The sequence below is a fragment of the Ovis aries genome, chromosome 1 (genome assembly GCF_016772045.2).
Source record: "Ovis aries strain OAR_USU_Benz2616 breed Rambouillet chromosome 1, ARS-UI_Ramb_v3.0, whole genome shotgun sequence".
Taxonomy (NCBI): domain Eukaryota; kingdom Metazoa; phylum Chordata; class Mammalia; order Artiodactyla; family Bovidae; genus Ovis; species Ovis aries.
The window spans coordinates 189,839,790-189,854,676 of record NC_056054.1 but is presented as its reverse complement, the minus strand read 5'-3'; the positions used below and the strand labels follow the sequence as shown (position 1 = coordinate 189,854,676).

At 49.9% G+C, this 14,887-nt stretch overlaps 1 protein-coding gene across 15 annotated transcripts in view; it reads right to left on the bottom strand.

The window, feature by feature from the left end:
* Window positions 1-14,887, bottom strand: part of KALRN (kalirin RhoGEF kinase) — a 699,404-nt gene that overhangs the window by 131,828 nt on the left and 552,689 nt on the right. For all 15 annotated transcript variants that reach the window (XM_042232347.1, XM_042232379.1, XM_042232348.1 and 12 more), the window contains exon 34: window positions 10,430-10,676. In XM_042232347.1, the coding sequence (XP_042088281.1) occupies window positions 10,430-10,676 (247 nt within the window). The remainder of the gene's footprint in view (window positions 1-10,429; window positions 10,677-14,887) is intronic.

Below are 14,887 nucleotides of genomic sequence, written 5' to 3'. Positions count from 1 at the left end.
ATGTGTTCCAGAGGAGATTTCCCAGGCAGCAGGATTGCAAAGATTTTCTCAGTTAGAACTCCAGGCCTCAGAATATTATTGCCTACCGCATCCTCAGGCCCCCTGATAAAGTTAGCCGGTTTCCCCTGCAGTCCTCGGGGGATGGAGGACACTGAGCCTGCTCTTCACAGATGAACTCTCTCAGGAGTCCCTGACACATGGTCCTTTCTCCTTCCTCGCCTCCCTCCTCTCTTCCTCTCTTCTCTTTTCCTCCCTCCTTTCTTCATTTCCTTCCTCCCTTCCTTCCCATAAATATTTACCGAGACCTTCTTATATGTCAGCTACTGTTCACGCTACCTGAGATAGAGAACAAAATAAACAAAACCTCTTCCCTTGTACAGGGAATCTGGGGACCGGTAGGGGGGAATAAATGATAAACACTGGTAAACATGCCAGGTAGTGACATAATTGCTACGAGGAAAAGTGAAACAGCAAAGGGGCACGTGTGATGGTAGAGGGTGAGAGTGAGGGGAAGTCTCTCTAACCAGGTGACATTTAAGCAGAGACGTGAAGGAAGTGTGGTGACAAGTCGTCTGGGTATTCGAGGACCTGGGGTGTTCCAGAAGGTGTGGGCGCTGGGCAGGAGAACGCATCACTCAGCTGTGGAAGAGTTCGGTCAGGCAGGCTGGTCAGGAGGTGGTAGGATGTGGTAGGAAGGATATGCCCCTCCCCGCAAGGATGTCCACACACCTAATCCTTAGAAACTGCAAATGCAATACCTTACAGAGCCAAAGGGATCCTGCAGACGTGATTAGGGACCTTGGGATGGGGAGCACATACTTGATTATTCAGGCTAGCACAGTGTAATCATGTGAGTCCTTAGGAGCAGAGAACCTTTCCCACTGTGGTCACAGGGAGATGTGACTCTGGAAGAAGGACCAGGGAGATGCAACATCACTTGCTCTCAAGATGGAGGAAGGGACCACAAGCCAAGGAATGCAGGCGGCCTCCAGAAATCTAGAAGCTGGGAAAGGTGAGGAAACAACCTCTTGTCTAGGGCTTCCAGAAGGAAGGCTGTCCTGCCGATTCTTGATTTTGGTCCGGTGACAATCACATTGGACTTATAACCTGAAGAACTGTGAGAGAATAAACATGGTGTTGTTTGAAGCCACTAAGTCTGTGGTGATTTGTTAGAGCAGCAGAAGGGAACTAAGAGGAGACGAAGTCAGAAAACAGGCTCTGGGGCAGGTTTTGCAGGAGCCTCCCTGCAGCCACACAAGAGGCTCTTGTTATCACTGAAGTGAGACAGGAGCCATGGACTGTTTTGAGCGGAGCCCAGCCCTCCTCCCTGTAGCCTGGAGCCCAGCAACGGTAATTATCCACATGCCCACCTGTGTACAAAGGTAGGCACCCACACCCCCTGTAGCATACAGGCCTTGTGGAGAGTAAGGCAAATGGACATAATATCAGAATCAGCGTTCCTAGCTGGGGCTGGGGGACAATGCTGGGGAAAGCAGGCAGCCTAGTCCTCTCCCAAAGGTAAGGACAAGAAAAGAGGCAGGCTGGTCCGTGAGTGGATGGCCTCTCTGCTCCGGAGGATGGAGAGCTGGTATTAAACATGGCAAGACTTGCAAACTGAAAGATTCCGCATTCATGTTGTAGAGTTTGAGCTCAGACTGCTGGTTCAGTGGTACGGGGGTCCTAGACAAATGGTGGTTGCTTTCAAAGTTTGACTGACACAGGGGAAGGCATTGAGGTGATGGGAAAAGGGTCCTCAACACTCTCTCCGGCCAAGCAGTATCAGAGTCCCACTGCTGAAAGCTCCTCGGGTGGAGGGCTGCAAGGCTTGCTCCTCATGACCAACTGTTATGATCCTCTCGTCTCTGGCCTTCCCTGTAGAGGTCCGGTGGGCTTTCCCTCAGCCTTTAGACCTCTGTTGCTCCTTCTCTGCCTCCCAAGCTACAATCTGTGCATGTCATTTCTACATTCCCTGTGCTTTTGTGGGGAAAGTGGTTTTAGCTGAGGTAGCTCTAGTAAAAGAAAACTGCATCATCTTCTCTTTGGGAAACATTCTGTTTTTTATTTCTCCTATCATTTATCTCCCATTCCTTCTCAGCAAACACACACAGTGGTAGCCTCTCCTCTCTTGGACTGAATCTGAGGCTCTCATTTTAGCTCTGAGTGCTACCAGCTCTGGGCTGGTTCATGAGGCTCCAAGGAGCGAAGTTGCTATTCACGTCTCACCCTCCTCCCCCTGGAAATAATAAGAGGCATCATTCTTATGTATATTTCACAGACTTACAGTGGGCACCAGGAGGCATGAAAATATGCTGTTGAGACAGGCGTTTGGCATAAGTGAAGTGTCAGCAGGCTGGTTACACAAAGGAGAGGGGCAGGATCTCTGCAGAGGGTCCCCAGAGGCATCAGTCATTTCCCTGGATAATGCAGCGTCTCCTCCTGTGTCACTTCTTCTTGTAGCAGCGCCACACTGGGGTGTACTAAAAGGAGGATGTGGCCTGGCCTGACATTTTTCTATCTGAGGCCTCCATTCCAAGCCCTTTGATGTCCTAAATAATATCAGACAATGGTAGCCAGTCCCAGGCAGGACATCTCACCCAGAACAAAGTAGGCTTGGGGCAAGTTCTAACCGTCTTTGCTGATCCCTTATCCTTAAAAGAAAAATAAAATAAAAAGGAGGGTAAGGTGTGAACTAGATGGCACCTACATCACCCTATTCCTGAAATTGTCCTGAGAGGGCTCCCGTTTGGTCAGTAACTATTGAGTCATTTCTGGTCCATCCTAACACAGACAGGAAAGTGAAAGAAATTCAGTTGAAAGTAAAATAAGGCAGTTCTTACAAAATTAGTCTTTGTTCTTCTCTTCTTTGAATTGGGGAAGGACACATTCATGCCCACCCAACAACACTCAACATCTCAGCATCGCCCTCCATCACATAGGGTCAGCCCAGCTCTAGGATATGATTCAAATGTTACCTTCAATGACCAGAGTTAATCAGTGAAAGAACAGGGCACTGAGAGGCACAAGCTAGGGGATAATTTGAATTTTCAGTTCAAATATATCATATATAAACTCTACCCTCTAGGTGGAGGCGAAAGAAAATGAGAAGAGAGGAGTCCACCATTACTCCTTAGGAACTCAGAGTCAGCTGGATCTGCTGTTGGTAGTGCAGAAAGGGCTCAGGGTAGGCCAGGAGTAGAGACTGAGGGCAGGGGGAGGGTGCAGAGTAGAGACAATGTTGGGCCATTGCAAGGCCTGCGGATGGAACTAGAAACAGCACCTTGACCCCGTGAGCAGCCCTGGGGAAGATTCAAGCTGGAGACACCCTAGACGCATCCCTATAGAGGCATCACAACTGCGACAAAGGACAGGGAAACGAACGTTAGTCGACTGTGTGGTACTCACAGGTCAGAAGTCTGGCTCAAGGCAAGTGGGCACTATTGCCCATTTTATAGATTTTAAGTATCTTGTCCAAGATTATCAACTTACCGGTGACTGGGCAAGGATTCAGGCCCCCCAGATCTTTCACCTCGAGACTCCTATTCCACACCTCTCATCACGCCATGCATGTCCTTCTGCACGCCACTCTAAAACCTCACGCGTAGCAGGGCCACTTATGTTTTATTCTAAGCAATCTATGCATGCAACAGAGAGAACAACTTCACAGCTTAAAAGCCTTTCTACTTAACTCTGCAACCTCTGAGGCTCCCAGCAACTGCGAGAGATGAGGATGTTTATCTGCTTCCCCTACAGTTGCAGGAACCAACATTCAGTGACTTTCTACTCCCTTCATATTCTGCTCTCTTCCTGATCCATCTGACTCCCTGAGTACCAAGCTCCCCCCCAGTTTTCTCAAAGATTTGCAAGTATGCTTCTATGAAAAGGATAGGCTCATTATAACATATCAGATTGAACCATTTAAAATTTCTGATTTTCAACCAGTTTTGACTACAAATATGGCTGTTTCATGAGGTTCAACCTAATAAACTGGACCTCAAAATGAAGGTCCAATATATGCTATGCTTGGATGGATTAAACACAGGATACTTAGACTGTTATCACTTTAGGTTACTTACAGTACTTGCCTGACGTGGAGAGAAAAAAGGAGATGTTTTTAGAACAGGATGGAATCGTAGAGGTAAATCAGGAAGACATGGATGAAAGGTGATACCAATGCTATTTTAGAACATGTGACAATATGAATAACTGTACAGAATAAAAAAAAAAGACCAGCCCATAGAGAGCCTCAGAGTGGAAGGCAGTCACTATTAAGTCCCGAGAGAGACTGGCAGTGGACTCTCCAGCCGGTAGGCAGGTGGAGACTCTAAGTGTTTGGATTTGACAGCGGAGGAGATGGTAAAGGTGCATTTTCACTTCTGAAACAGAAAGTGCAGGGAATTCCCACCCCACAGCGAATCTGCTGGACCAGCTGGACCAGCTTCAGGGAGTATCCGGGCCCCAGCAGAGCTGCACCCCATTTAGCCCACTAGCCAAAGTGCTGCTCAGAGCCATTCTGCTCCAGCCAGGCTCTTTCTAGCGCGCAAAGCACGCACAGGACAAGTCTGCCGCTACTGCCCATAGGGAAGGGAGCCCAGGAGACCAGAGGGAGAGGGAGTGGGAGGCATCATGTGTACAAGGCTTGTGCACTCTCAACCTTCACCCAGCTAGACTGGGTAAATCCAAGAGCACTGAGTCAGAGAGAAGGACAATGAAGTAAAACAGCTCTCTTCAGTACCTCCAGCCTTGGGAGGGGTGGAGCACGGTGGTAAAGAGTGAGACCTTGGGAAATGGACCTGCGTTGAAATCTAGACCCACCACTAGCAAGCTATGGACTTTGGGCAAGTTACCTGATCTAAGACCCAGTTTTCAGTCTGTCAAATGAGGAAAATAGTGAAGCATGAACACAGAATCTGGCGCTAAGTGAGGTCAGTAAATGCCAGGTACTTTTACGAGCTGATGACACACTTAATACAGGTCAACAGTATCATGACTTCTGTGGCATCTTCAGGCTGTGGTGGTACATCCCTCCAGAGCCCACTGTTCTCCACTGTTCTATACCTTCACACCTTCCCCAGCCTGGGTAAGCTGTTCCCGAGGCCAGCTAGGTGATAAAAGGAGAACTCATCAGGAGACCCCATAAGAGAGGACTCCCTGTAAACAAGCCAGGCCACCACAGGCACCGCCTCTTTCCTCCAGGACATCAGCTCCAGGGCTCGCCAGGCCCTGGTTTAGTTTGGCTAAGCAAACAGGCATTTCCCTATAGCTTCTTCAGGTGCTCAGTTGGAACCAGGGCAAAAATCATACAGGAAAAAGAAAAGGAACACAGGTATCCTACAGAGCTGGGTGGAGAAGAACCTGGACTGTGCTTCTGGACCCTGAGCTTTTTTGAAAGACTGCTTTTAAGTGTACAGTTCAGCGGCAGTAAGTACTTTTCCAATGTTGTATAACCATCACCATCATCTACCTCCAAATTTTTTTTGTCTTGCAAAAGTGAAACCCTGTACCTGTTAAACACTTAACTCCATAATTCCTCTTCTTTCCGCAGTCCCTGGCAACCACCATTCCACTTTCTGTCTAACCCTAACCCTAGCCCTGCCCCTTCCTCCCTAAGCTCCGCCCCTTCCGCCTATGCCCCCACCCACTAAGAAAAGAAAAGTGATAGTTACCTCACAGAGTGGAATCGTACAGTATTTGTCCTCTTTTGTCTGGCTTATTTCACCTAGCACAATGTCTTCAAAGTTCATCCATGCTGTAGCGTGCGTCAGACTTCCTTCTTTTTTAAAGTCTAAATAATATTTCATTGCATGAATATCCCACATTGTGTTTACCCACACATCTACTAATGGACACTTGGGTTGCTTCCATCTTTGCTATGAACATAACTGTACAAACACCTCTTTGAGTCCCTGCTTTCAATTCTCTTTGGGGTATACATCCAGAAGTGGAATTGCTGGATCGTATAGTAATTCTATGTTTAATTTTTTGAGGATTCCCACACTGTTTTTCACGGCAATTCACCCTTTAACTTTCCCACCAGCAGGGTAAAGGTTTCCGATTTTTCCACAACCTCACAAACACCTGTTATTTGCTACGGTTTGTGAAAAAAATAATAGCTTTCCTGATGAACCACCACGAGTTGGTTTCTCATTGCAGTATTGACACGCAGCGCCCTCACGGTCAGTGATGTTGCCCATCTTTTCATGGACTTATGACCATTTGTATACCTTCTTTTTGAGAAATGTCTATACAAGTATTTCGTTCATTTTAAAATCGAATTGGTTCTCTATTGTTGAGTTGTTACATAACTGCATACTAGCCTCTACCAATGGGCTTTAAAGGCCTTCCTATACCTGACAATCAGGCAGCACCAAACTCCTAAAGCAGTCACTCTGGACCCATTAGAATTACCAAGGAACTTAAAAACCACTAATGCCCAGGCCCTTGGTGGCTCTGAGTTAACTGGTCTGGGGCGGGGCCTGAAGCATCAGTACTTTTGAGTCTCCTCCAGGTGGTTCTAAGATGCCCCAGAACTGAAGCCACCACTGCAAAGTCTTTGTCCCTTTGGGAGGTGCTGCCTTCGCCAGTCACTGCTGAGAAAGTCAGAGGGGATGAGGAAGAGGGACGACTGGGTCCACAGGGCCCAACCCCAGGGAGGAGCTCTAGGATGTCATGGGGGCTGTGACAGGGAAGCCAGGCCCCTCTGCTCTGTCACACAGCCCCACCAGCAGTCCTGCCGCAGAGATATCAAGAGGAAGCAAGCAACCGCTGACTCCTAAGCAGCGTCAGGAAGGAAAGACTGGAGAAAGGCCCTGGAGCCTCTCGGAAGCCCAGCAGGCAGAGTGTGGTACAGAGGTTCAGCGAGGAGGTAGGAGCCCTGCTCTCTTCCAGCTCTGCCACCAACTCCCTCCATGGCTTTGAGAGGTCACCTTGCTTTCCTGTGCCCAAGAGAGCCCCTACAAGAGAGGAGGCTGGCCAGTGCAGTGATTCTCAACCTTTCTGTCCCTTGGATTCACCTGAGGAGGGTTTGAAAAACACTGACGCTCAGGTCTACTCCGGGAATTCCGAAACCTCTTGTTCTAGGTGGGGCCTGGATCTTGTCATTTGATAAAGCATCCAGGTGGCCCCAGGCAGCCAGAGTTGAGAGCCTTGCTCTAGTAGTTCTCTACTCCTCAGCGCTGACATCCAGGGCTCTTTAGTCTCCATTTCTGGGGATGGCAGTCGTGCCTGAGTACCCAGGCAGCACTCCGCACACACACGATTTCCTATCCCTTAAGATTTGTAGGAGCACTGGCCTGATGCTCTCTCAAAGGTTAAGAGGACCAGTTGCCTTCCGAGCATTGACAAAGAAATGAATTCTGACCTCTGGTGACACTGGAGGATGCCCTAGCCTATTCCACAACCCTCAGAAGATCATTTCAGCCTCAGTTCCATTGGGCATAACTTGGGAGGTGGAGTGCCCACTGGAGACAAGTCACTTGGAGAGGAGAAAAGGCCAGGTGGCCCACAGGCAGCCTGCTGGATGGGAAAAGGAATAGCTTATCGAATTTCTGCTAAGAGGCTGAGACTCCAGACAGGTCCTAGAGAGAGACAGAGGGGCTTTTCCAATGTGAGGCGTGTGCTTGAGTGTGCATACTTCCAGCTGAGGCCTTGTTAGGGCTGTGAGGATGCTCTGAGAAGAGAGACTTAAACCTGACTGCTGGGAGTCAGGCACCTGGAGGAGGGGGGTGGATCCTGAATCCTCGGGGTGAGAAGCCAGTGAGAGCTCACAGGCTGCCATGTGAAGCCCCGCCTAACTGGCTTATGTTGGGAGAGAGCAAGCAGGCTGCCAACAGGAAGAGCCAAGGAAATGGTGATAGGCGCTACGGGTGGTGCTCATAAGAAGTCATGATGGCAGCAGAGTTAGCTGGAAAGTTCTGTGACAGTCTCCTGGCTTTCTTGCCTCTATTTTGCATCCCTCATCCTCAGCTCCCATTTCTCAATTAACTCTCCACTAACTGTATGCCCCCTCTGGACACCTCCACCCCCCCTGGTGGGCCAGGGCAGGGAGGGGATGCAGCCAGCCAGGAACCAGGGAAGCCAGGCCTAGGGCAAGAAGCCCAGGTCCTCCCCGGAAGTCAGGTCCTTTCTGATAGACCACCCCACACTGGGAGATGAGTCACCAGTCAAGTTTCCCTGCAACTGAATGGCTGTCCTGGCTTTGTCTCTGGAGATGGGAGTTCTCAGTCATTTTGCTGAATAATTTGTGGAAGTGATGTAATAACTATAACTTCTCCTGACAACTAACATGTATTGAGTGCCAGGCACTGTTCTAAGTGTTTGGCATATATTACTTCATTTCACCCACACAATTCTAACTGCTTTGTTTGTCCCAGGTTCCCCCATGGTGAGATTTCAAGTAGAACCTGAGATCCCCTGCTTGACCCTTCCCCAAAACCACCAGATTCTCTAGTGACCGCTTCAGAGGACCGAGGGGCTACACCTGCAATCACAGACCCACACAACTTCCCGATGCAGAGCAAAGAGGGGAACGCCGGTGACGGCTGCACCGGGGGAGGGGAGCACGGGTGTGTGTGTGTGTGTGTGTGTGTGTGTGCGCGTGCGTGTGTGTGTGTGAGCACAGGGGTGTGTGTGTGTGTGTGTGTGTGTGTGTGTGTGCGTGCGTGCGTGTGTGTGTCTCTGTGTGTGTCTGTGTGTGGAATGAGGTGAATTAGCTTTTAGCAGCCATTCTCCAGATGGAAACCACCCCTACCCGCTCCAGGCCCTTGGAAGGACCAGTTCAGTTCAGTTCAGTGGCAGCACCAATAATGCAGCCTGCTATTGCCACCTTGTGGACGAGAGGAGGAAGTCAGGTTTAGAGGTGGACCAGATGGAATTCCAGAAATGAAAACATACCAGTTTCATTAGTCAGTAGCATCAACAGCTCTCCGTGGTGACCATTACCCCTGCTTCCCGACAGAATCAGGTCCTTCCCTCCTCCCATTCCATAAATACCTAGCACAGGGTTGCACAGAAACCCTGAGGTAGATGTCTGACCAGTGACAAAAAGCAGCTCAGAGTTAAGAAAACTCTGCTGTTTTCTGGGCCTCAGTGTCCTCAATGTAAAACGAGTGACTTCCAGGCCCTGACAGCCTCGACTCCTGAAGTCAGAGGCGCTGGTACTTGAGTGTGCGTCAGTGTTCCCAGGGACTTACTAAGATGCAGACGGCGGCCCGCGCCAGCATTTCTGGCCCAGAAGGCCTGCAGTGGGGTCTGAGAACTTGCATTCCTAAAAGTTCTCAGGAGATGAAGATGCTGCCAGTCCAGCGACACCCCTCGCCTGGAGAACCACTGTTTCCAGGGGCTTAGTCTCCCTGGTGTGAGACAGTGAATAAACAAGCAAGTGGGAAGAATACAGAGCTTATACAAAACAGAAGCCAAGCCTCCAGTAATCTGCACGTCAGAGGCACATAAATGAGTGTCTCAGACCCTGGCAGGGCTGAGGGGAAGGTCAAACTCAACTGGCTTGTGCTGGGTGTTACCCCCAGGTTTGCTCAGGCTTCTGTGAACCATGAGCGCCTGGGGAGCGGGAGGGGCCCAGGGAGCTGACAGCAGCTGTGGAGGGGGAGGGGTTAGTGGAGAAGGGAATCTAGGTACTGGGCTGTGGGCGGAAGATAACTATTTTGGATGTGTGGCGATACAATGGGGGAGTTACACGAGATCTGGTGGTTTAGTCGCTAAAAGTCGTGTCTGACTCTTGTGACTCCATGGACTGTAGCCTGCCAGGCTCCTGGGTCCATGGGATTCTCTAGGCAAGAATTGTTGTTCAGTCGCTCAGTTGCTCAGTCGTATCTGACTCTTTGCGACCCCATGGACTGCAGCATGCCAGGCTTCCTTGTCCTTCACCATCTCCCCGAGTTTGCTCAAATTCATGTCCACTGAGTCGGTGATACCATCCAGCCATCTCATCCCCTGCCGTACCCTTCTCCTCCTGCCCTCAGTCTTTCCCAGCATCAGGGTCTTTTCCAATGATTCGGCCCTTCGCATCAGGTGGCCAAAGTAGTGGAGCTTCCAGGCAAGAATACTGGTTGTCGTTTCCTTCTCCAGGGGATCTTCCCAACCCAGAGATCGAACGTGGGTCTCCTGCATTGCAGGCGCATTGTTTGCCGACTGTGCTACCAGGGATCTTAAGGGTCATCTAAGTCAGCCTTCATTTTTAAGATGAAATGATTCTGAAAGATTAAGTGACTCTTTCCCAAAGTTACATGGTTGTTGCATAGCTCTTTCTTTTTAAGCTCCCAATGCACTCCCTGCACAATGCACTCTCCTCTCTGAGAGAAATCGCACAGGTCAAAACAGGCTCCTGAGACTAGCGAGTGCCATGATGCTCTTCTAACAAGTGGGCCACATCTCCAGCGGCCTCTGGTCCTCATCCCTCCCCCTCCTTTCTCCCTACCTTTCACCAGGGGGAAGAAGCAGTCCATCTCCACGCTGCTTCGGGAGTGGGAGATGCACAGGGCGCTGCTGGGGACCAGGCCCTCCTGGGGGGGGCTCCGCTCCGTGGTTCGGACCAGACACCAGCCTGGCCGCTCGCTCGGCCGCTCTAGCAGCTCCACCGTCTGTCCCACCTGGATGCTCAGCTCGCTGCTGTGGCCTGCGTTGAAGTCCTGGAGCACCACGGTCAACTCACAGCCGCCAGAGAGCTTTTGGGGGTGAGGTGGGGGTGGAGTAAAACACGAGGGCATGGGGGAAGGATAGGTGGGTGGGTGGGGAAGGGGACAAAGGATGCATGAGAACAGAGGAGAGGGGGAAGGGAAATAGCAAGGACGAGATTCAGGGTGGAGGAAAGGGGGAAGATGGGAAGGGAGTCGGGAAGAGGAAAGGAAATCAGGAAAAAGAAAACAAAAAATAAGAAATTAACACAGTGTTATTCAATTCCTGTCGTTCACTCTAGCTGCAGTGAGTCTGGAGCCTACCCAGAACCGGGCTTTGCTCCTAATTCCTTCCTGTAGTATGGGAGTTAGTTCTTTTCATCATTCCTTTACGAGCTTCCAGCCAACGGTGGCGTCCAACCCCGGCCCAAGTGTGTCCATTTTCTTCTTCCAAGGGCTCCTCTGCCCCATGCCTGGCTGCACTCCTGGTCCTCACACTCTTCTGGCATCATTTTTAACTCACTCACTCTCAGTTGATTCTAACTGACGTTGGGAATGATGGAGATGACCTCCCTTCCTTCTCATTCCTGCCACCTTCCTCATCCCCACCCCATGCTGCAGCCACTAGCATAAACGGTAGGCACTAGAGATATAAAAGAGAACAGACCCTCAACTCAATGGCAGACACAGAAGACTGTTCACCTGGAAGGAGACTAGAATCATCTGCTTGCTCAGCCCCTGGGGAGCAGGGGGAAGATGGGCAGAGAAGAACGGGTGCATCTTCCTCAGGAACCAGCCTTAGCGCTCCAGCCTTCTTCCTTCTAGGCCTGCCACCATTCCTGGGGCAGAACCAATAAAACTGGGGAGAGAGACCCTGCGACAGGAACACCCTCTACTAGTTGAACACTGAGACTTATCACTCTCACCGAGAGAAACCATTCGGTATTCATTAGTCTTCTGGAACTCAGCACACAGCCTACCTCTGGGAAGAGCTGCTGCACTTAGGGGTAGGGTAAGAAGGGGGTGAAGGGAAGGAACAGGAGACCCAGGGGCCCAGCTCAGCAGCCTGTTCTCTAAGATTCAGGGGGAAGCTCCCTATTATCTCCAGGGAGCTCATCTTCAGTCTGCACATCTTTGATTTAAGCCTCCAGGGCCTGCACTGTCAGTACCAGCAGCGGTAGCTTTGAATTTTACACACATCCAGAGAGGCTTCTGCTGAACGGTAAGCACGGCATAGGTAAGCACAGTGAGTAGGGAATCAGCAGTCCCCCCAGCGTCAAAAGCCCAGCATTCAGGACTGTGAGAATTTTCTATTAAAGGAACTTGAATGTTACAGTGGGCTCGAAAAGGTTAACATGACATATCAGACTCATAGCTGCAATATGCATCATTACCGATCACAAAGCACGGAGTCCACTCTAAACACATTTCCATGGATGGGCATGGTTCTGCCATCAGGGTTAGGTCAAGAAGAGAAAGTGTAGGACAAAAGGTGGGAGGTGGAAAGAGACGAGAAGAAAGAAACATGGTTTTGGTTCATTTTTTCCATGTGACTCTCCTGGTCCCATTAAGTACACAGACCCCACTACCCACTCAGCTGGTGTTATCTTCTCCAAAGTGTCATTTAGAGAAGGATGTTGTGGAATGGATATACCTCAAGTCTGAAGAGTGCTCTTACAGTGTGTAAAGTACCTTCACATACATTATCCACTCCATTGTCATTTCTTACATCAAGAAATTTAAGCTCAGAAATGTCAAGATCAGTGGTTGGAACAGTGAGTGTGCATGGAAATCACCTAGGGAGGTTATTGGAAACGCAGATGCCCTAGCTGTTCCCTCCCTTGCGCCTGGATTAGGGCCTAGAAATGCATATTTTTAACCAGGAACCTCCAGGCCTCCTCCTGAAACTCAGGATTCTGGAAAGGGGATTCCCTGGTCTACTATTTGAGAAACACTGCTAGGTGGCTTCCCCTAGTCACCCAGCTGGGCTTGAACCCAGACCTCGACTACAAATCCCTTGCTCCTTAAACCACATGCCACCAGGCAAATCACACATTTTCAGGCGTGTCTGTGGCTGCAGAGGGTGGGAGGCACATAGGGAGAAGACGCCAGTGGCCTGAGCTCCTGGGTCTCTCAGAGTGCCCGCCCTACATCAGGCCTCTTAAGTTTTTGGATTGAAATTCTTGACCAGTTTGTACTATATATGAATAACTGTATCACTGAAACTCAAGTTTTACTCTGATATTCTATTTAATTCTTTCCCCTCTCAGTTGCTGGTGGCATCCCACTAGGTCAATTACACTTTCTACTAATGGACCATTTGTAGGATTCTGGGCTAGGTGAGCACGACATTTCCTTAACTCCAAGAAGTTCTGTCACTGAGTTTCTATGCCCCTGTGGCGTTCTCCTCTGCACCACCCTCAGGAGCTCAGGTTCTTTCCTGGGGCCAAGGGTGCACAGGGCCTGAGATGTAACCTGCAACCTTTTCAGGGCTGGGTGCCGCCCTCTGAGGACTGTTGAGGGAACGCAGAGGGGGCCTGAAGCTCTGGCTGCAAACAGCTCAGTAGGGCACCAGACACAAGGCCTATTGACCCTGAAGGCAAGTTACAGCCAGACCCACCCACCAGCAGGGAGAGGACCAGGGTTGGGTAAGAGCTTAGAGCCACGCTGTGCACTTCTACAATTCAAAACCCAGTTCTGGTAGAGAAGCCTGGAAACACCACGAGGTGGTGCTGTTTGCCTCCTGCAGGCTGACAGTCCAGAAATGAGGGCAGGGAAGACGAGGGAAAGGCCCTTCTGTGACGCTCATGCTCTAGGTCCAGCCAAACGCACTGGAGTCAAACAGGGTTGATGACCTGGCTCCTCTCACCTCAATGGCTTAGTCAAAGAGATTACTACACGGGGTCCCCATCCCCATGGCAACAAGGGAATTCCAAAGAGTGGCAATGGAGGGAATTAGGAGAAATGGATGAGGCAGTGGTGAGTCATGGCTGACCCCAAACAACCCCTTGAGTCACGGGGAAATTTTAGGGTGTACAGATTTGGGGTTCACAACTGAGAAACACTGCTTCAGAAAACCCACAGTGGAATTAGTACTGAAAAGTTCTAAGAGCCCCTGTTGATATGGGGAAGGTCAAGGGCAAAGGGACCAAGAGATCTCTGAGGAAGCTTTGCACATTTAAGGTGCTTCCTTGCAATTCTTAAAGTAATTCATTCAGGCTTTGTGCCTTACGCTTTCTGGACTGCGATGCTTCTCACCACCATCTGAACATTAATTACACAGCGTGTGTGTGCGTGCTCCCTCACTTCAATCATGTCTGACTCTTTGCAATCCTATGAGCTTTAGCCCTCCAGGCTCCTCTGTCTGTGGGATTTCCCAGGCAAGAATACTGGAGTGGGTGGCCATGCCTTCCTCCAGGGGGTCTTCCCAACCTAGGGATCGAACCCCTGACTCGTCTATCTCCTATACTGCAGGCACATTCTTAACCTCTGAGCCACCTGGGAAAGCCCCTATACAGAGGGCTCATTAACCAATAAGCCCAAATCCCTCACAAATACTAAATTATCAGCTCCATAGAAAAGTTCACGTGTATATATTTCTTTCCAACCAGTTCTGGTGTCTCCTGACTCACAGAGTCCCATGACCATTATTTTCTCTTCCTCCTCCTCCCATTTCCCAAGGACCAGTGGCTGTGTCCCCATCCTCATGGTTTCTTATTGCCTTTGCAGTGAGTGGCACATTTGGGAAGTTCCCACCTCTCTGCTACTGCTAAGTCGCTTCAGTCGTGTCCGACTCTGTGCGACCCCATAGACGGAAGCCCACCAGGCTCCCCGGTCCCTGAGATTCTCCAGGCAAGAACACTGGAGTGGGTTGCCATTTCCTTCCCACCTCTCTGCCTGAGCTGAATCTCTAGTCCTAGGAACTTAAACAGCTTTATCTAACAGCCTGTTACAGAAAATGCTGCAAAGAACAAGTCCTGTTTTCACTTAACTAGTTTCCGCACAGGCAATTAAGAACTTTTTAAGGTCTTCCTTTGCAAGTCTTTAGATTTTTATTTTATATTTCTCAGCATGTTTGTTTTCTAACTTTCCTTTTAGGCTTGTGGATTATTTTTCCCATCTGGCTTCATTGTCAGAGATGACCCCTTTGTGCTTTCCCAACACAAAGCTGCCACATGCAGCCTGTCTTTCAGCTGTTCCCCTGGTTGACTAGCCATGGAGACATGCACGGAGCTGGAAAACCACTGCCCATTTACCCTCCT